This window comes from Salmo salar, chromosome 04, assembly GCF_965601325.2.
Source record: "Salmo salar chromosome 04, fSalSal1, whole genome shotgun sequence".
NCBI classification, from domain to species: Eukaryota; Metazoa; Chordata; class Actinopteri; order Salmoniformes; family Salmonidae; genus Salmo; species Salmo salar.
The window spans coordinates 43207309-43230450 of record NC_138294.1 but is presented as its reverse complement, the minus strand read 5'-3'; the positions used below and the strand labels follow the sequence as shown (position 1 = coordinate 43230450).

The 23142-nt window shown below is 40.2% G+C and overlaps 1 protein-coding gene across 1 annotated transcript; it reads right to left on the bottom strand.

Annotated features, from left to right (window-relative positions):
* Positions 1–5183: 5183 nt before the first annotated feature.
* On the bottom strand, positions 5184–13764 carry rs14 (40S ribosomal protein S14). Its single transcript, NM_001140782.1, is given in 5 exon segments — positions 5184–5294; positions 7906–7982; positions 12406–12567; positions 12774–12924; positions 13729–13764. Coding segments are annotated over 4 exon segments (456 nt in total). The 5' UTR covers positions 12923–12924; positions 13729–13764; the 3' UTR covers positions 5184–5226.
* Between the last annotated feature and the right edge of the window lie 9378 nt (positions 13765–23142).

Below are 23142 nucleotides of genomic sequence, written 5' to 3'. Positions count from 1 at the left end.
TTTCAAGGACAGTCTTGTAAAAAGAAGCATTCATCATTCACAAACATTGGCACATTCTAAGATCCAATGACAGTATCGGTAATGTGTTTTCGGAACCTCCCTTGGTCGTATTATCGCGGGGCAGAAAGATCAGAGATCAATAGGTCAACTCTGATTTACCACCCAGAAATACACCCGCACAACATCTATTTGCGCCTCTACCGGATGGAAATTACAAGTGTAATGGCTGTGCTCAATGCAATGGCACTTTTTCAGTTCTGCCCACAAATTTTCTATAGGATTGAGGGCAGGGCTTTGTGATGGCCACTCCAATACCTTAACTTTGTTGTCCTTAAGCCATTTTACCACAACTTTGGAAGTATGATTGGGGTCATTGTCCATTTGGAAGACCCATTTACGGCCAAGCTTCCTGACTGATGTCTTGAGATGTTGCTTCAATATATGTACATCATTTTCCTTCCCCATGAAGTCATCTATTTTGTGAAGTGCACCAGTCCCTCCTGCAGAAAAGCACCCCCACAACCTGATGCTGCAACCCCTGTGCTTCATGGTTGGGATGGTGTTCTTCGGCTTGCAAGCCTTCCCCTTTTTCCTCCAAACATAACGATGGTCATTATGGCCAAACAGTTCTATTTTTGTTTCATCAGACCAGAGAACATTTCTCTGAAAAGTACAATCTTTGTCTCCATGTGCAGTTGCAAACCGTAGTCTGGCTTTTTTATGGCGGTTTTGGAGCAGTGGCTTCTTCCTTGCTGAGCGGCCTTTCAGGTTATGTCCATATAGGACTCGTTTTACTGTGGATATAGATTATTTTGTACCTGTTTCCTCCAGCATCTTCACAAGATCCTTTGCTGTTGTTCTGGGATTGATTTGCACCTTTTGCACCAAAGTACGTTCATCTCTAGGAGACAGAACACGTCTCCTTCCTGAGCGGTATGACGGCTGCGTGGTCCCATGATGTTTATACTTGCATACTATTGTTTGTACAGTTGAACGTGGTACCGTCAGGCATTTGGAAATTGCTCCCAAGGATGAACAAGACTTGAGGTCTACAATTTATTTTCTGAGGTCTTGGCTGATTTCTTTTGATTTTCCCGTGATGTCAAGCAAAGAGGCACTGAGTTTGAAGGTAGGCCTTGAAATACATCCACAGGTACACCTCCAATTGACTCAAATGATGTCCATTAGCCTATCAGAAGCTTCTAAAGCCATGACATAATTTTCTGGAATTTTCCAAGCTGTTTAAAGGCACAGTCAACTTAGTGTATGTGAACTTCTGACCCACTGGAATTGTGATACAGTGAATTATAAGTGAAATAATCTGTCTGTAAACAATTGCTGGAAAAATTACTTGTGTCATGCACAAAGTAGATGTCCTAACCGACTTGCCAAAACTATAGTTTGTGAAAAATAAATTTGTGGAGTGGTTGAAAAACGACTTTTAATGACTCCAACACGTGTAAACTTCCGACTTCAACTGTATGATCGTATGTTATCCATTCATGCTTTTTATTTATATCTGTAAATCAACCAATGACATCAAGCCACCCCCGGCCACAATTAGACACCTGTGTCCTTCCAAACTATATAAATCAGTGACCCGCAGTGTGTCATTATACCCCGATGAAGACAGCTTGTCTGTCAAAGTTGGTTATTAAATTATTGCATCTGAGCTCCTAGTGTGGCTCTCCTTTTCTTTTTCAAGTGTTCTACTGTGCTAGCCAGCACCTCACCTAAAAAGGTGTGCATTTCTTTCGCCCCCAGACATAATTTATCCAGCTTGCCCACGCTTTAGCCAGTTTCTTTAGCTGTCACCTTGATAAATTGGCTACACTATCTAGCTATCTCTCTGGCATCATTCGACACCCTGTTAGAGATTGCATTTCTCACAGCGTCTGTGTCCTGAGAAGGTGTCTGCTGGAACTAGACCCTATTGAAATAATTGCCAAAAGATCTGAATTTGGCTGCCTGTGTAAATGAAGCCTTTAGTGTCAGATGGACATCGAGGTTATCCCAGACTGATTGTAGTACAATCTAATATATTTCTCTCTACAAAATGTTAACTACTTTCCAGCTACAAACCCGATCAAAATTCAACACATAGGAATATGGTAGGGCAGCAGCCTATAATATTGCATTATACAGTGCATTTGGAAAGTATTCAGACCCCTTCCCTTTTCCCACATTTTGCTACATTAGTCTTATTCTAAAATGGATTAAATAAATACAAATCTTTGAGATGTTTCTACAACTTGACTTTAGTCCACCAGTGGTAAATTCAATTGATTGGAAATGATTTGGAAAGGCACACACCAAGGTTCCACAGTTGACAGTGCATGTCAGAGCAAAAACCAAGCCATAAGGTCAAAGGAATTGCGTCGAGGCACCAAAAAATGTCTGCAGCATTGAAGGTCCCCAAGAACAGTGGCGTCCATCATTCTTAAATGGAAGAAGTTTGGAACCACCAAGATTCTTCCTAGAGAAGGGCCTTGGTCAGAGAAGTGACCAAGCACACGATGGTCACTGACAGAGCGATGGAGTGATGAATCACGCTTCACAATCTGGCAGTCCAATAGGTCATAAATTGGTTACTATGTGATACAAATAAAAAGTCCCTAGTGGACGAAACCGATATGACGGCTTGGTAGACAAAGGAAAGGGGTGTGGACAGCTCAAGAGCGGGAAAATCAGAGCTGATAACTACACTCATAGAAATTGTTAATACTTTGAAAATGAGCAAGCGCTCATTCGAAAAGAAATTGCAATTTACATATTTCCAGGTGTTTTTGTTGTCCCTCTGCAATCGCCAGTCCGTCTGCTGGATAGACAGTCGACAGAAAGCCTCTGGTTTGTCCACCAGATATCAAAGTTTGTCGTAGTTGTAGATTGGTACTCTGAAGTATCCATTATAACATTCAGAAATGTTCTTAGGACAGATGTGTTTACCATACTAAAGTATTTAAACAGCTGCAGGCTGAATAATTGGTCTTTAGTTTTTAGATTTCTTCACCATTTCAGTGTGGGGATGGTCTCCACGTTTTCTGGTCTTGTAGTTTGAACCACTTCACACACCAGCTTCACCCGGCATGTTTTGGTCTTTAGAGTGATAGCCATTCCAACGTGGGAACCTCGTCCCGGCGTTAACTCTGGTTTGTAGATTTCTTAACCATTCATGACGTCCGGCTTACCGTGGGTCTCTTTGGCATAAAATGTACATTTTGTCACGAGTAGTTTTATACACTTCTGGGAGAAGGGGCGGTTCATAACGCCGAGGTAATGTCTGTGCTTACGTGGGCGTGGCCACTGACTTGGTTAAGGCTTCATATGGAACACAATTTTCTTATTTAGAAGGTTAACATCACATCTTTTCACAAATAGTTCCATATTTAATCATATACGTTTCACAACATTTAGATGTAAACCCCATAATTGAGAAGTGTACACAACCAAAGACACAGTAATGTGTGTTTCCTGTCGTTCATGAGATCACGAAATGAAACAAACTCGACATGACTGTCCCTTAACTGTCCACGGACCATTTCAACTGCTTGGAATACAGAAATATTGTTCAATTATTCAACCTTTTAATGTCTAAGTGTCTCTCTGTGTTCCACAGTTACATTCCAATCTTGACCACTACAGAGCATAGACACAGCGTATTTTACGACCGACATAAAGTGGCCCCCTCCACCTCTCCCTCTGCGGGAGAGAGAGGGCGCTGTAGAGCGGACCCACTGCAACCTAATCCTTCGAATCTTCACAGGAGTGTTATGATAGTAGAGTGGCCAGATGGAAGCCACTCCTCAGTAAAAGGCACATGACAGCCTGCTTGGAGTTTGCCAAAAGGCACTTAAAGGACTCTCAGACCATGAGAAACAAGATTCACTGGTCTTATTAAGATTGAACTCTTCAGCCTGAACACCAAGCATCACGTCTGGAGGAAACCTGGCACCATCCCTATGGTGAAGCATGCTAGTGGCAGCATCATGCTGTGCGGATGTTTTTCAGTGGCAGGGACTGGAAGACTAGTCAGGTTTGAGGGAAAGAAGAACAGAGCAAAGTAGAGTGATCCTTGATGAAAACCTGCTCCAGAGCACTTAGGACCTAAGACTGGGGCAAAGGTTCACCTTCCAACAGGACAATGACCCTAAGCACAAAGCCAAGACAATGCAGGAGTGGCTTCGGGACAAGTCTCAATGTCCTTGAGCAGCCCAGCCAGAGCCCAGATCAAACATCTCTGGAGAGACCTGAAAATAGCTGTGCAGCGACACTCCCGACAGAGCTTGAGAGGATCTGCAGAGAAGAATGGGAGAAAAACTCAAACAGGTGTGGCAAACTTGTAGCGTCATACTCAAGACTCAAATTCATGTAAAGATTCTATGGGTTTTTAAGTCAATCCACAATTGTGCACCCCAATGTTTAAGTTACGTACCCAGTAGGTCCCTCAGGTCTTCTGGCACTGGCCTTTTAACCATCCCAAAGCCTAGGACCAAGAGGCATGGAAAGGCAGCCTTTAGTTACTATGCCCCCAGCCTCTGGAATAGCCTGCCTCAGAACCCGATATGGCCGAAAAACACTTTTTTAGCTTTGCTTTTCCTTAAGGTGCTTTTTAGTCGTTCGGTTATTTTTATCCTTGCGTTTGTGTAGTAAATATTTACATTTTTTCTTCCTTTGAAGCACATTGTGTTGCATTCCATGTCTGAAATGTGCTGTGTAAAGCATGATTTGACATTGGAGGTGGCTTATGGTAGAGAAATGATCAATTATGTGGAAACAGCTCTGGTTGACATTCCTGCAGTCAGCATGCCAATTGCACTCGCCCTCAAAACTTGAGACATCTGTGGCATTGTGTTGTGTGACAAAACAATTTAGAGTGAGTGGCCTTTTGTCCCCAGCACAAGGTGTACCTGTGTTATGATCATGTGGTTTAATTAATCAGCCTCTTGATATGCCACACCTGTCAGAAGGATGGATTATCTTGGCAAAAGATAAAACGCTCACTTACAGGGATTGTAAATGAGAAAAATAACCTTAATGTGTATGGAACATTTCTGGGATCTTTTATTTCACCTCATGAAAGATGGGACCAACACTTTAAATGTTGCGTTTATATTTTTGTTCAGTGTAAATCAACCCTTTGATTTGAAGAGAAACCACTGAAGAACCAGACAAAAGCAGAGGTCGGAATTAACCTTTTATTGAGTGAAAAACTCAAAATAAGCACATTTACAGACGACGCCCACGACGACCTCCCTTTCTGCGGGTGCTGTCTGATGGAATAGGGGTGACATCCTCTGCAAGAGAGCAAGCGTTAGTGAGCATGATAAACAGTAACAAGAATTTTACATCGAATCCTTTATTCATCAACATCCTCATTTTAACATGTTCAATGAATATTGCCTGAAGGGCATTGAACAGATTCATACATTTGCCCAACATGTCTCATCCAAAGTCGCTTTGAATAAGAGCATCTGCTAAATGACAAGTGTAAAAAAGACATGGTTGTGACAACAGTATTCCAGAGTACCGTAAAACTTTCATTGAAGTCTCATAGCCGCCTGTCCTTTAGCTGGGCAATGGCACACATTTCAGCAAATAGTGTTTCAAATAAACACCCAGTCTAAATCTACGGTTTATGAGCTTACCATGAATTGTTAAAGATTTAATGTTTGATTTGTTACATAATTCAATAATGACTCAAATAAGATGCCAAACATCCAATTTTTTTGGTTTATCGGCAGTAAGAAACTGCTAGCTTACTGGCAATCACAAACAGTCAACTTTGGAGTAGAGACCAAGTAATCGACTGATCACCCTCTAGTGGCCAAAGTAAGAACTACTGAAAACTCAAAGAAAAATTATTAGGATGTTTTATTATTAGGACGTTCTTGAAATAGAGGCATACAAAGACAATAATTATGACGTAAATAACAGTGCAGGAAATGAAGAAATGTATTAAAATGCTTTAAGTGAATGCTGGAATGAAATAATTGTTTTAATGTTGTCTAAATAAGCTTGCTGCACATTTAAAAAAGGTTGACACACTGCATTTCAAACAGTCAGGCATAATCCAATTCAGGGCTTGTAAAGTTATACCTAGGCTAAATATAAGTCTTCCAAAACCATAGAAGCCTCTAATAATTATATAAAAAATGTTAAACTGCTCTTTTGCAATAATCACACATCTGGTTTTCAAATCATGTCTACGAAAAGACAGTTTGTTACTAAATTAACCCGAACTAAGCACATCCACTAATGACCAACTTCTAGTAGCAGGCATTATAGGAAATTAAAAACATCTCAAACAATCAAGCCCACGTGCTCGTGAGTAGCCAGCTAATCTTTTAATTTAAAGCCAACGTGGATCTATTTGCTTGCGAAAAAGGTAGAAGTTAAATTATGAATTCACCCTCCTGTCCGTCTCCAACTGTTTGAACATCGCCTGTTCACTTTGTCTAGATGAAATCAAGTGGCCTACCTGGATAAGATACTTTCACAGAATGAGAACTGAGTGGCCAATTCCTTACATAAATGAGTCTGTTCATTGCAAATTTAGAACCACCTAGACAGCTAGCACATAACTGTGGCTAAAATGCTGCTAGCGGTATGGGGGTACTGCAATGGTCTGTGCGATACGGGAAGCTTGGGAGGTCCATACCACCGATTGAAGCTTGGGAGGTCCATACCATCGATTGAAATTAAACTTTTATATGGTCAAGGTTATGGTGAAGTTTAGGGCAATCCCAAGGATGCCAAATAGCACTGATAGTACCGCAATGCAGAGCATTAATGTTCATTTATGTTTAACTTTTGGAAGTTAAAACAAAAACTGCATCATAAGACAGATTCAGTTGGCCCAAATCTTAACCTGTTGGGCCTAGGGGGCAGTATTTTCACGGCCGGATAAAAAAACGTACCCGATTTAATCTGGTTATTACTCCTGCCCAGAAACTAGAATATGCATATAATTGTTCGATTTGGATAGAAAACCAAAAGTTTCTAAAACTGTTTGAATGGTGTCTGAGTATAACAGAACTCATATGGCAGGCCAAAACCTGAGAAGATTCTATACAGGAAGTGCCCTCTCTGACCATTTCTTGGCCTTCTATAGCCTCTTTATCGAAAACAGAGGATCTCTGCAGTAACGTGACATTTTCTAAGGCTCCCATAGGCTCTCAGAAGGCGCCAGAACGGGGAATGATGACTCTGCAGTCCCTGGGCGAAAAACAGTAGGGGATATGGAAAGTGGTCGATCTGAGAACAATGACACGGGTGCGCACGTGCATGTGAAGACACCATTTTCTTCTTTCAGTCTTTGAACAAAAACAACGTCTCCCGGTCGGAATATTATCGCTATTTTACGAGAAAAATCGCATAAAAATTGATTTTAAACAGCGTTTGACATGCTTCGAAGTACGGTAATGGAATATTTTGAAATTTGTCACGACCTGCGTCCGCGCGTCACCGTTCGGATAGGGACCTGAACGCACGGACAAAACAGAGGATATTTGAACATAACTATGGATTATTTTGAACCAAAACATTTGTGGTTGAAGTAGAAGCCCTGGGAGTGCATTCTGACGAAGAACAGCAAAGGTAATCCAATTTTTCTAATAGTAATTCTGAGTTTAGTGAACGCCAAACTTGGTGGGTGTCAAATTAGCTAGCCCGTGATGGCGAGCTATCTACTCAGAATATTGCAAAATGTGCTTTTGCCGAAAAGCTATTTTAAAATCGGACACCACGATTGCATAAAGGAGTTCTGTATCTGTAATTCTTAAAATAATTGTTATGTTTTTTGTGAACGTTTATCGTGAGTGGACCATCTATTGGTCGAAGAAAAAATAACAGCACTATCTCGTTTATTACAGATACTCCTGACAGAGTAAATGAGCTAAAGCTTACCGATGCGTCCAATCTTCATGCCAGAACGAGCCAAGGCACGGAGAGCAGACTGTGCGCCTGGTCCAGGGGTCTTGGTTCTGAAAGGCAAAATGTTCACACTGAGTACTGTTGCACACAAGACAATCTAATATAGTCCACTATAGATAAATTCAGTTCCACAACACAGAAAACCTGGCAAAATAAAGAATGCACTTGAAAGGCCACACTAGTAGAAATCCACTTTTTCGAGAATGGTGTTGCACAAGGATTTACGTCAAGTCATAGCTTTAGTCAAAGTATGATATTTGGCCTTGAAGTGACAAATCCAAACGATCCACTTTGTGCAAGTCCGTGTGAACACATATGATACCTACGTTTCATTTTAGGGCTGGGTTTTATTTCAATGTTACCACCCACCCGCATGGCATTATTTATTAACCTGTTATGGCTAGGGGGCAGTATTTTCACAGCCGGATAAAAACGTACCCGAGTTAATCTGATTATTACTCCTGCCCAGAAACTAGAATATGCATATAATTACTAGCTTTGGATAGAAAACACTCCAAAGTTTCTAAAACTGTTTGAATGGTGTCTGTGAGTATAACAGAACTAATTTGGCAGGCCAAAACCTGAGAAGATTCCATGCAGGAAGTGCCTTGTCTGACAATTTCTTGCCCTTCTTGATTATCTCTATCCATTACAGGGGATCTCTGCTGTTACATGACACTTCCTACGGCTCCCATGGGCTCTCAGAAGGCGGCAAAAAGCTGAATCGTGGCTTTGCAGGCTCTGGCTGAAAAAAAGTAGCGCGTTTGGATAGTGGCTGGTCACAGTACTGTGAGACTCAGGCGCGTGCCCGAGTCGACTCCATGCTTTGTTTTCTTTCGTCTGTTTACCTAAACGCAGATTCCCGGTCGGAATATTATCGCTTTTTTACGAGAAAAATGGCATAAAAATTGATTTTAAACAGCGGTTGACATGCTTCGAAGTACGGTAATGGAATATTTAGAAATCTTTTGTCACGAAATGCGCCATGCTCGTGACCCTTATTCACACTTCGGATTGCGTCTTGAACGCACGAACAATACGCCGCTATTTGGATATAACTATGGATTATTTTGAACCAAACCAACATTTGTTATTGAAGTAGCAGTCCTGGGAGTGCATTCTGACGAAGAACAGCAAAGGTAATCAAACTTTTATAATAGTAAATCGGAGTTTGGTCAGGGCTAAACTTGGTGGGTGTCTAAATAGCTAGCCGTGATGGCTGGGCTATCTACTCGGAATATTGCAAAATGTGCTTTTACCGAAAAGCTATTTTAAAATCGGACACCTCGATTGCACAAAGGAGTTCTGTATCTATAATTCTTAAAATAAGTATGTTTTTTGTGAACGTTTATCGTGAGTAATTTAGTAAATTCACCGGAGGTTTGCGGGGGGTATGCTAGTTCTGAACGTCACATGCTAATGTAAAAAGCTGGTTTTTGATACAAATATGAACTTGATTGAACAAAACATGCATGTATTGTATAACATAATGTCCTAGGTGTGTCATCTGATGAAGATCATCAAAGGTTAGTGCTGCATTTAGCTGTGGTTTTGTTTTTTGTGACATTATATGCGAGCTTGAAAAATGGGTGTCTGATTATTTCTGGCTGGGTACTCTGCTGACATAATCTAATGTTTTGCTTTCGCTGTAAAGCCTTTTTGAAATCGGACAGTGTGGTTAGATAAATGAGAGTCTTGTCTTTAAAATGCTGTGAAATAGTCATATGTTTGAAAAATTTAAGTTTTTGTATTTTTGAGGAATTTGTCATTCGCGCCACGCCTATCATTGGATATTGGAGCAGGTGTTCCGCTAGCGGAACATCTAGATGTAAGAGGTTAACCAGAAACAGGTGCCAAGTAATTCTTCTTTGCGACCGACATGAAACAAGTAGCCTCATGTCCACTTGGCTGCCTGAGCAAATTAAGATGGGGCGGGGTACAAACTTGATATTGCACCTCCACTTTTTTTTCCTCCAGAAAATTACCTTAATCCATTGGATAATTTGTACATTCTTTTTAGCTAGTCTGTATAAAAAAATACATATCTGACCATTTTATAAAATGGTATAATTGCGTGATATGGCATTTAACTTCTTTGGGATGGGGGCAGTATTTTCACAGCCGGATAAAAAACGTACCCGATTTAATCTGGTTACTACTCCTGCCCAGAAACTAGAATATGCATATAATTAGTAGATTTGGATAGAAAACAGACGTTTCTAAAACTGTTTGAATGGTGTCTGTGAGTATAACAGAACTCATATGGCAGGCCAAAACCTGAGAAGATTCCATACAGGAAGTGCCCTGTCTGACAATTTGTTGTCCTTCTGTTGCATCTCTATCGACATTACAGCATCTGTGCTGTAACGTGTCACTTTAAGGCTTCCATTGGCTCTCTAAAGCCGCCAGAAAGTGGAATGGGGTGTCTGCTGTCTCCGGGCAAAGTACAACAGCAGAGTTTGTAAGTGGTCAGCCTGGGGACAAGTGAGACTGAGATGCGTGTTCACGAGACTTCTCAATTTTTTTCCTTTCAGCCTTTGAATGAATACAACGTTGCCCAGTTGGAATATTATCGCTATTTTACGCGAAAAATAGCATAAAAATTTATTTTAAACAGCGTTTGACATGCTTCTAAGTACAGTAATGGAATATTTTTAATATTTTTGTCACGAAATGCGCTCGCGGGTTACCCTTCGGATAGTGACCTGAACGCACAAACAAAACGGAGGTATTTGGATATAACTACGGATTATTTCGAACCAAAACATTTGTTGTAGAAGTCCTGGGAGTGCATTCTGACGAAGAACAGCAAAGGTAATCCAATTTTTCTAATAGTAATTCTGAGTTTAGTGAGCCCCAAACTTGGTGGGTGTCAAATTAGCTAGCCTGTGATGGCCGAGCTATGTACTCAGAATATAGCAAAATGTGCTTTCGCCAAAAAGCCATTTTAAAATCTGACATGGCGATTGCATAAAGGAGTTCTGTATCTATAATTCTTAAAATAATTGTTATGTTTTTTGTGAACGTTTATCGTGAGCAATTTAGTAAATTCACCGGAAGTTTTCGGTGGGTATGCTAGTTCTGAACGTCACATGCTAATGTAAAAAGCTGGTTTTTGATATAAATATTAACTTGACTGAACAAAACATGCATGTATTGTATAACATGATGTCCTAGGAGTGTCATCTGATGAAGATCAAAGGTTAGTGCTGCATTTAGCTGTGGTTTGGTGACATTATATGCTAGCTTGAAAAATGGGTGTGATTATTTCTGGCTGGGTACTCTCCTGACATAATCTAATGTTTTGCTTTCGTTGTAAAGCCTTTTTGAAATCGGACAATGTGGTTAGATAAAGGAGAGTTGTCTTTAAAATGGTGTAAAATAGTCATATGTTTGAAAAATTGAAGTTTTTGGATTTGAGGAGTTTGTAATTCGCGCCACGCTCTACCATTGGATATTGGTGAGGCAGCGGAACATCTAGATGTAAGAGGGGGGGGGGGGGGGGTATTTTGGCTGGTAGATTTTTTATTTACCTGCTAGTGGACCAAAAAGGTAATTTTATTCCCTGCTCATACAGTTCAGTTGGCTGATATTCTGACTACCAGAAGGGCCCAACATTAGAAACTCCCATACTACCCCACTTCTAAATTGGAAATCTAGTAACTATAAGACTGGTTGGTTCTAGAGGTTCCGCCGGTCTCTAAAGTTAGGGAAGACTACTTTCTGTTACTATGCCCCTCAGTCCTGTAATGACCAACAGGTCACTAAAACTTTGGTCTTTTGTCTTAAAAGGTGAATTTGTGGCTCTGATACCAATGGAAACTGCACTTGTTTTGATTGATTGTATACATTAGTTTCCACTGACCTTTTGAATGTAATGCAACATATTTGTACGTATGCAACTAATGCTGTAGTGATAATGCTTGAATTGTTGCTCACATTGCTTGAACTAACATTGGAAAGATGACCCTGGTCTTAATGGTTTCCCCTGGTTATATAAAAGTTATCAAAAAATAAACATATGGCATAGTCAAAGACATGCCAGTGGTTTCCATCTGTGGCGAAGTTTTCCTTAAATAAATGTTTATTGCAAATCCAGCTCCAGCCATAGAGCCAGCTTGGCTAATCTTTTGAATATGGTGTAGAAAAAAATAAAGTAAACAACCAATAACATTAGCTAGCTAGATAAGGTTAGCAAGATACTATACCTAGGTATCTAACTAGCTTCGTCATACTTCAGGAGGTGGAAGCTAAAGGTACATTTCCTCTCTAGGACAAGAAATTACATTTAAATAGTGGCTGCAACTTCCTCTGGGGGCGGGTCCTTTAATTGCATGGTATATTTACATATGCAAGAAGAGTAGTCCAAGGACAATGTACCAGAACAATTTAGCTGCATCATGCACTGTAGATGTACAAAAGACATGGAGCAACACCAGATTGTGCTTCAGATCAGTGAGGGGGGTTCCTAACCTGTTGCCGCCAGTGGCCCTCAACTTGATGTGCAGGGCAGTGATTCCCAGCTCCTTGCACCTCTGGGCGACATCCTGGGCGGCCAACATGGCGGCGTAGGGGGAGGACTCGTCTCTGTCGGCCTTCACCTTCATACCACCAGTCACACGGCAGATAGTTTCCCTGGAGGAAGCAGGTACATGTTTAGAGCAAAGCATTTGAAACCAATTCATACAAGGCATTTACTAACAACATGATAATATGACCGATTGCTGTTGATAGATAGCATGCACTTTACACACATTAGTTTAAGCCAAAAACGACACACATAGTATATTTTATTTATTATAAAGCTGGGAGTGCACTATTCCATTGTATCCTGTACTTACTTGCCAGAAAGATCAGTGACGTGAACGAAGGTGTCGTTGAAGGATGCAAAGATGTGGCAGACTCCAAAGACATTCTCGCCTTCGGCAACCTGGGGTCCCAGGGCAATGACCTGTTCTTCCTTCTTTTCCTTACCCTTACGAGGTGCCATAGCTGCAAAAGATGCATTCGTCAGCATTGATGGCGTCATACATGTCTGGCATTAGCATCCATTCAAGCGCCCCAATTTGGGACCAGGTGGAGTGAGCACCATTGCTAAATAGTTAGCAGGCTAGGTCTTGGTTAGGTTCCTTTGTAGATAACTTCACCACAATATACTTTTGTAACTAGTTAGTTCGCTAAGTAACTAGAAGAGAATATGAACAACCATTAACTAGCTATTATCGCAACTGACCAATAACCAACTATCTGGCTTTAAAGCCAACGCTCGATACAAAAATCACATAGTACCACAGGCAAGCAGCTAGACTTGCTAGCTATATCATAGCATATACAACACGACAATTTCCATACAAAAATAACCCATGTGTGATTGTCACAGCAAAATCGAGACTAAAAATTGCAGATGCCCATCGTTAACCGACTACTGTAACGTTAGCACTGAATTACCACGACAGCAACCTAACTAGCTACACTTATTCGATTTCATTTTAAACGCATTCGACTTCAAAACTGCAAAAACGCACATGACTGAAGACAATATGGTTAACATGGCAAATCATAAAACCCACTCAACATGCTCCATCCAGTAAGCGAAATTCAGGGTTTAGAATGATGGAAACGGCAGTTTACAGCCAACACCAATGCCGTCTAATCCAAACGTCTAAAGCCAAGTTCAGACAAATGACACATTTAACATACCAATCAAAGTTAAGTGTATCGATTAAAAGCCCCAATAACACTTTGTACTTTATGTGAAACAGGATTAATTCGGATATAAATTCTGCGACATTGTACCTGTGTGTGTCTCTTCTAAAGCCGAAACAGGAAAGGAAAGAACAAACGCAACCGGGTTCAGAGTTCAAGCTTTCTTTTTCCGGAAGTGGACCATGCACTTCACTGCCATCAAGCGGTTCATATGTAGCCTAAACAGCACGCACAGTCTATCTCTCTCTTGTTGTACTGTATATATACGGTGTATAAGGCAGAAATATAGGTCAGATATATGAAAACGGCCCATTATTGTATATTTCAACAGATACAGTATGTGACATATATGTACTTATGTGTGTGGACACATATATCTGTATGTATGGGCATAATACTTATATGCTCATATATGTGTGACTCATACAGTATTCACATTTATATTACACACACTACATGGCCAAAAGCATGTGGACACCTGCTCATCAAACATCTAATTCCAAAATCATTAATATGGAGTTGGTCTCGCTTTTGCTGCTATAACAGCCTTCACTCTTCTGGGAATGCTTTCCACGAACAAAAATATATGGAAATGTCTGCTCTACCCAAAATTACAACCAACTAATTGCAGGTTTACCGCAAAAATGGAAGAGGCAAGTGGAAGGGGGAGAAAGTAAGGAACTTGTCTGTCAGTCCTGCATCAAAGACCAAAATTGGTTAAAGAAAATTGTGATAAATAAAAAAGTATACCAGTTTCATTTAAGGACCCAAAAATTGACAGCTGTGCCACATAGATTGCAAAATAGCTGGGAAGAGATTTTCGATGTACCGATTCCATGGCACATGGTTTATGAACTGATACTCAAAATGACGCTGGATTCAAAACTTAGAATTTTTCATTTAAATTATTATACAAAATTCTGGCAACCAATAGAATGTTATATATTTGGGGGCTCCCGAGTGGCGCAGCGGTCTAAGGCACTGCATCTCGGGGCTAGAGGTGTCACTACAGACCCTGGTTTGATTCCAGGCTGTATGTGACATATACGTACTTATGTGATTGGGTGTCCCTTAGGGCGGCCCCCAGCGTCCGGGTTAGAGTTTGGCCAGGGTAGGCCGTCATTTTAAATAAGAATGTTCTTAACTGACTTGCCTGATTAAATAAATGTTTTTTTTTAAACATCCCAGCTTTACAGATTTTGCTGCGATGAGACAGAGTCGTTAGATCATTTGTTTTGGTACTGTCCATATGTAGCCTGTTTTTGGTCGCAGGTCCAGGAATGGCTGAAGAATTGCAGATAGCACTACTGGGTGATTTGAAAAGTCATAGTCAATCGAACAATAATATTATAATACTTTTAGCAAAAAAATGTATCTTTAATTTACAATCTGTAGAAACTATGAGAGTAGAAAGGTTCAGAACTTTTGTGAAACATCACAGCACAGTTAAAAAATATATGGCAAATAGAAATCCAATAGGGATGGTGTTAAGAGATAGGTGGGAGGGGTTGAGTGGATCTGAAGGGTGGGACTAATAACAAGATAACTAATGTCAAATATACTGTGTCCGTAAAATGTATATAGGTTCAGAACTTTTGTGAAACAACACAGTTAAGAATATAGGGCAAATACAAATCAAACTGTATGGTCTTCAGAAATAGATGGGACTGGTTGATGGTAGCTGAAGGATAGGAGTAAAAACAAACAAGAATAACTATTGTAAAATAGATTGTGTCTATAAAATGTTAAAAGTATGTATAAGCTGGAAGTAGAAGCCAAAGTGTTGTTGTTCATTAATTTACTCCAATTAGGGGAGGGGTGGTAGGGTTAGTGGAAAATAATAAAGGAAAATATATTTTTAAAATATTTATTTGGGCTGCAATCTGAGGCGCAGTTAACTCTAATGAACTTATCCTCTGCAGCAGAGATAACTCTTGGTCTTCCTTTCTTTGGCGGGCCTCATGAGAGCCAGTTTCATCATAAAGGTTTTTGCGACTGCACTTGAAAAAACTTTGAAAGTTCTTGAAATTTTCCTCTTTGACTGACCTTCATGTCATAAAATAATGATGGACTGTCGTTTCTCTTTGCTTATTTGAGCTGTTCTTGCCATAATATGGACTTGGTCTTTTACCAAGTAGGGCTATCTTCTGTATACCACCCATACCTTGTCACAACACAACTGATTGGCTCAAACGCATTAAGAAGGAAAGACATTCCGCAAATGTACTTTTAACGGGACGGGTGTCCCTAAACGGGGACGGATGTTGCCAACGTGCGCTAATGTGACTAGAATGACGTTGCAAGTAACAGCCAACTTCCGGGGACATAGATATGTGTTATATGGGCATAAAGCTTAAATTCTTGTTAATCTAACTGCACTGTCCAATTAACAGTAGCTATTTCAGTGAAAAAATACCATGCTGTTGTTTGAGGAGAGTGCACAACAACAAAAAACTTTTACCACTGGCTTGATACATTCACCTCTGAAGGTAAATAATGTACTTGCATTCAGTACTCTTGCTCTGATTTGTCATCCTAAGGGTCCCAGAGATAAAATGTAGCATAGTTTTGTTTGATAAAATCTATTTTTAATGTAGGAACTGTGGTCTAGAGTTTGACTCCACTGCTGTCTCTTGCTCCACACCCACCACGCCCGACCATCTAGATGTGTGAAAGTTAGTGTATAAGCTAATGTTCCGTCCTGTATGACATTACTGGGAGTGTGTAAACTTAAATTGTTTATTACCATAGCATACCATATAATTTGGTATGTTCTCTATAGTTATGTTCTTGAAAATGTATGAATTGACCAATTCGGGAACATTTGCGCAAACTCCTGGCAGACTTGATACAAAATATTGTGCAGTAATGTAATTCTTCACTGGATCAGACTGAAACGTTGCACACACACTGCTGCCATTTGGTTGCCAAAATCTAAATTACACCTAAACTCCTATCTGAAAGTATGGCCTTTCTCTTGCATTTCAAAGAAGAAAAATGCTTGTCTTTTTATTTGTATTTTCTTTTACCAGATCTAATGTGTTATATTCTCCTACATTCATTTCACATTTCCACAAACTTCAAAGTGTTTCCTTTCAAACAGTATAAAGAATATGCATATCTTTGCTTCAGGTCCTAAGCTACAGGCAGTTAGATTTGGGTATGTTATTTTAGGCGAAAATTTAAAAAAAGGTACAATATTTAAGAGTCACACCTGTTAATTGAAATGCATTCCAGGTGACTACCTCATGAAGCTGGTTGAGAGAATGCCAAGAGTGTGCAAAGCTGGCAAATAATATAATTTGATTGTTTTAACAGTTTTTTGTTTACCGCATGATTCCATGTGTTATTTCATAGTGCTGATGTCTTCACTATTATTCTACAATGTAGAAAATAGTTTAAAAAAAAGAAAAACCCTGGAATGAGTAGGTGTGCTCAAACTTTTGACTGGTATATATATATATATATATATATACAGTACCAGTCAAAAGTTTGGGCACACCTACTCATTCCAGGGTTTTTCTTTTTTCTATTTTCTACATTGCAGAAAAACAGGCTTTCCACTAGATGTTGGAACATTGCTGCAGGGAATTGCTTCCATTCAGCCACAAGAGCATTAGTGAGGTCGGACACTGATGTTGGGTGATTGGGCCTGGCTCACAGTCGACATTCCTATTCATCCCAAAGGTGTTTGATGGGGTTGAGGTTAGGGCTCTGTGAAGGCCAGTCAAGTTCTTCCACACCGATCTCAACAAACCATTTCTGTATGGACCTCGCTATGTGTACGGGGGCATTGTCATGTTGAAACAGGAAAGGGCCTTCCCCAAACTGTTTCCACAAAGTTGGAAGCACAGAATCGTCTAAAATGTAATTGTATGCTGTAACGTTAAGATTTCCCTTCACTGGAACTAAGGGGCCTAGCCCAAACCATGAAAAACAGCCCCAGACCATTATTCCTCCTCCACCAAGCTTTACAGATCGCACTATGCATTTGGGCAGGTAGCGTTCTCCTGGCATCTGCCAAACCCAGATTTGTCCATCGGACTGCCAGATGGTGAAGCGTGATTCATCACTCCAGAGTCCAATGGCAGCAAGGTTTACACCACTCCAGCCGATACTTGGTATTGCGCATGGTGATCTTAGGCTTATGTGTGGCTGCTTGGCCATAGAAACCCATTTCATGAATCTTCCGATGAACAGTTATTGTGCTGACGTTGCTTCCAGAGGCAGTTTGAAACTCGGTAGTGAATGTTGCAACCGAGGACAGATTATTTTTTACGCGCTACGCGCTTCAGCACTCGGTGGTGCTGTTCTGTAAGCTTGTGTGCTACCACTTCGTGGCTGAGACGTTGTAGCTCCTAGATGTTTCCACTTCACAATAGCAGCACTTACAGTTGACTGGGTCAGAAATTTGACGAACTGACCTGTTGGAAAGGTGGCATCCTATGACGGTGCCACATTGAAAGTCACTGAGCTCTTCAGTACGGGCCATTCTACTGCCAATGTTTGTCTATGTAGATTGCATGGCTGCTCGATTTTATTTACCTGTCAGCAACGGGTGTGGCTGAAATAGCCGAATCCACTAATTTGAAGGGGTGTCCACATACTTTTGTATATATAGTTTATGTAACTGGAGCATTATTTTAGTGATACTTAGTAGTCATGGTAATAAAACGTTTGAACAAACGACTCAAAACACTAAACACATTTAATCCAATTAATTCCATTTTTTGCTCTCATCGCTTCTTAATTCAGCCATTTTATTGTTGTAAGCCATTCCCACGTGTCCGTTTGTTGAACCAGGTAAGCAATTCATGACAGAATCTGTGGAGGGAAAGCAACAAATCCAAGATAAATAGCACATAGAACAGTTAGGGGTTGGGTTTGGGGTCATACATGTTTTTTTGTGGTTGTTTAAAAAAAAAAGCTTTATGTGCCAAGCTTATCAGATTCAGTTGAATAAGAAATCCTTGACCATTAACGCCCTATTTGCAATGAGTAAATTAAGGGATAGTTCACTTTTTTACACCTTATAGTCAGTAAGATGGTTCCTTACTCTGAAAGTAGTCCATGGGCCAGGAGAAACTGTAATCCATGGTTCAACGATTTTTAAATAGCCACTATCAACTTGAGGGGATTTAGCAATCTGACTATAAACTCTAAAAAAGTAAACTATCCCTTTAACATCTTAAATTTGTTGAATGGGGGGAAAAAAGAAATCTCGAAATCAGTGTCTGGAATAATATTCACCATTCTTTCTGCCATGAGTCATTTAGAAGTGATATTATTTTTTAGAACAATATCATGACGATACCTGCACACTGTCAAATGCATATTTGTAATCGATGAAGAAAAAAACCTACTCACCGGTTATTGTTATCACTTTTTCAGGATCCAATCTGTCTTTTTTCTCCCATCTTCTCCCATTTTAGCTTTACCACTTAGAATTGTTCAAAATACATAAGTTCAATGTGTTGTAATTAATGACACAGCCAAATATTTAAATTTGAGTTGGGTCTAAAGATAATGACTCTGGTTTAGCTGTACAACGCTACAAATAATACATACATATATACATTCTATACCACAGCCATGGATGTCGATTAAGGGAGCCCCCTACACCTCTCTGATTCAGAGGGGTTGGGTTAAATGCGGAAGACACATTTCAGTTGAATGCATTCAGTTATTCAACTGACTAGGTATCCCCCTTTCCCTTTCCATAGTCTCATAGAATTAGAGTGAGTAAAATGGACATTCCCATCAGAAACAGTGTTGGTTTGCGTGAACAGCAACTAGCCTCTTTTACAGGTGTCACGTCCTGACCAGCAGATGGAGCTGGTGTAGTAGTTTGGGGGTCAGGACGTGGCAGTCTGGTGTGTGTCTTGTGACTCCTGATCAGGAACAGCTGGGAATCGTTGTTCCTGATTGGGAGTCACATATGTAGGAGTTGTTTGTCACTGGGGTTTGTGGGTAATTGTTTCTTGTTTAGTGTGTTTGCACCTGACAGGACTGTTGGCTGTCAGTTTCCTTGTTTTGTTTGTTATAGTGTTCTTTCTAATTAAATTGAAAGATGAATACTAACTCCGCTGCATTTTGGTCCATTCCTGAAGACAGCCCTTACAACAGGCGATGTGCCTCCGGTTACCTGTCATCCTTATATGTGCATTCTGAGATGGAGACCCCCAAAAGATGAAATTCGACTGAGCCTAAAAATGCTTCTCCATCACCTGCAAGGCTCAGCCCTTCCATGATCTAAGGGCCTATGCCCCTTATAGTCATTCTAATTCTACAGTCGATACGATCTCTGTACATACCTCTCAGGTTGCTCTTCAGCAACATGTCAAACATCATAAGCACCCAACAGCGCTCTTACCATGGCAGTGGAACTGTTGGCCTAGCTGCACGATCGCCCTCCAGACGTTCTTTGGGACCGTAACGTTTGGGCCTGGGTGAATTTTGATCTGCAAAACATGAATAATTCAGTCAGATGCTGTAAAAGACTAGAACGTACTGTAAGTACAGTAACATAATACATTCTCTTTATTTAAAATAGTCATGCTAGCTAATACACTGACTTGTATTTAAAAATACACCATTATCTTAACCTCAGATTATATAAAAGTTAACAATCATCAATACAAATAAATACACATATAAGGAAGCCTATTTTAACCTTTATAGCTAAATAAAAAATAAACCAAATCAGCCATCTCAATACTGAGCAAGCCTACGGTAGCACTAAGCTAATAGCAACCCTATAGACTTGACAGGCTAGTGTTAGCGCAGTTAGCTTAGCGTTAGTGTATACCGCTTAAAATAATTTAATAATACAACTCTGTAATATATAACACTTGAAATCTGGAGATGTCAGGGTATAGAAAATATAAACGGAGTAGAAAAGAAACCACAATTTTACCTCAGAGAAGCTATTAATCAATAAATTCAAATCAGAATATTAGTTGGCACCATTTCTTCATGTTATTCTATGGGCTAGGCTAGCTTGGCCGCAAACCCAGTCATCTCTATGTCAAGATCGCTTACAGTTTTCACTCGATCAATTTACACATTTAAACTTTACAAGTTCAACATAAAAGGTAAATATCACTCAGGACACCATTTAGTCTCCAACATTTTCTATAAATAATGTGCTTGTGTACAGTAGCAGTGCGTGGGTAAAAAAACCTGGGCGAGCCAAGCCAGAAAAAAAAGCCATATTACAACCTACTGTATGTGTTGTGATAACTATGTTGTTTGCCTTGCGACCGTGATATATAGGTTTAAGGCTGAGACAATAAGAAGACACAGTGGCAGAATAAATTCAACCACACCTTTGTTTCATCACAAAACTGAAATCAGATGAGCAACCTCCGGTGAAGCCCATAAAGCACATTGCATGTAACAAACAGTTACATGACCTACAGCATGGTCAAGCAAGTTAATGTTTCCGACATTTTCGGACTACTAAACCACTATTGATGTAGAACCACGGAGAGTTACAGAAAGTTGCAAAGAAAACAGGAGCTGCCTCCACTATTCCAGCATCGTTTCAACTTCAATATTATCAAATCAGCTTGCTTAGTCTAATACATTGACAACTAAAAGATACTAAAACAATTTAGTCCAATCAACATAAGCTCAATATGATGTGGCTGAATACACTGCTTGTGTACACCACACACCTGTTTAACAGAACAAAGAAAAAGTAGACAGGAGGAGAAACGGTTAGTTGTCACAGACTCCTTGGGTTCTGCCGTGGGGGAGATCTTTGTGGGCTATACTCGGCCTTGTCTCAGGATGGTAAGTTGGTGATTGAAGATTTCCCTCTAGTGGTGTGGGGGCTGTGCTTTGGCAAAGTGGGTGGGGTTATATCCTGCCTGTTTGGCCCTGTCCGAAGGTATCATCGGATGGGGCCACAGTGTCTCCTGACCCCTCCTGTCTCAGCCTCCAGTATTTATGCTGCAGTAGTTTAAGTGTCGGGGGGCTAGGGTCAGTCTGTTATATCTGGAGTATTTCTCCTGTCTTATTCGGTGTCCTGTGTGAACTTAAGTATGCTCTCTCTAATTCTCTCTTTCTCTCTTTCTTTCTTTCTTTCTTTCTCTCTCTCGGAGGACCTGAGCCCTAGAACCATTCCTCAGGACTACCTGGCATGATGACTCCTTGCTGTCCCCAGTCCACCTGGCCGTGCTGCTGCTCCAGTTTCAACTGTTCTGCCTGAGGCTATGGAACCCTGACCTGTTCACCGGACGTGCTACCTGTCCCAGACGTGCTGTTTTCAACTCTAGAGACAGCAGGAGCGGTAGAGATACTCTCAATGATCGGCTATGAAAAGCCATTTACTCCTGAGGTGCTGACTTGTTGCATCCTCGACAACTACTGTGATTATTATTATTTGACCATGCTGGTCATTTATGAACATTTGAACATCTTGGCCATGTTCTGTTATAATCTCCACCCGGCACAGCCAGAAGAGGACTGGCCACCCCTCATCGCCTGGTTCCTCTCTAGGTTTCTTCCTAGGTTTTGGCCTTTCTAGGGAGTTTTTCCTAGCCACCGTGCTTCTACACCTGCATTGCTTGCTGTTTGGGGTTTTAGGCTGATTTTCTGTTCAGCACTTTGATATATCAGCTGATGTAAGAAGGGCTATATAAATCAATGTGATTTGATTTGATTCTTCGACTGTTGGTGAGGGAAGGGGAGACGCTCATACCGCGCCCCCTGCTGTTGGCAATATGCATAAACTATTCCCAATGGAAATTCTCGGAGGACTCAGTCCAAAATAATTGGGAATTCCAACCCTACTGCAGTCATTAATTAGAACAATAATATATAAACCATGTTTTATAAGTCCAATGTGATGGTCAGCCACAACTACAGTGTATGAAAATAAACAGGTTTCTGTGCATTTTCAAAACTTGTACATAAATTATAAACCTACAATAGTTGTCTTCGCCATCTCAATCTATTCGCAAAATGATGGCAAGCATCATCTACAGTAGCTAAAAGAAACAAAGTAGTAATATTGTTGCCTAACACCAAATGCAATGACTAAATAATTAATCCCTACATGTGAGATTTATGTATGGTTTTTAAATATATGCTATGGAAAAATACTTTTATGGAAAACATTTCAAAGCAATAAATCCATTGGAAAAACTTTAAAATAATCTGCGTACATTTTGCATGATGACAATATATATCCATATTAAAAAAATGTGTATAGGGGTTGTGAGCTTTTTATATGGGTTTTAAATATATGATAACATATTTTAAATTGTCACGTTCTTTGATATTTATGGACATACATTACTTTTCCCTATCCTGTTCCGGCAGGATCCAGCTCAAATTAAGCACTGGATTTACTGTTATATGACAGCTAAGAAGACAATTTACAGTCACTCACCACGTTTCCATACAGTTTTTATGAAAGTAAAGTCATATCTTATTTTGAAAAAATCACGACAGCTGTGATAGAAACAGGTAGTTTCGGTACAATTTTATAAATGC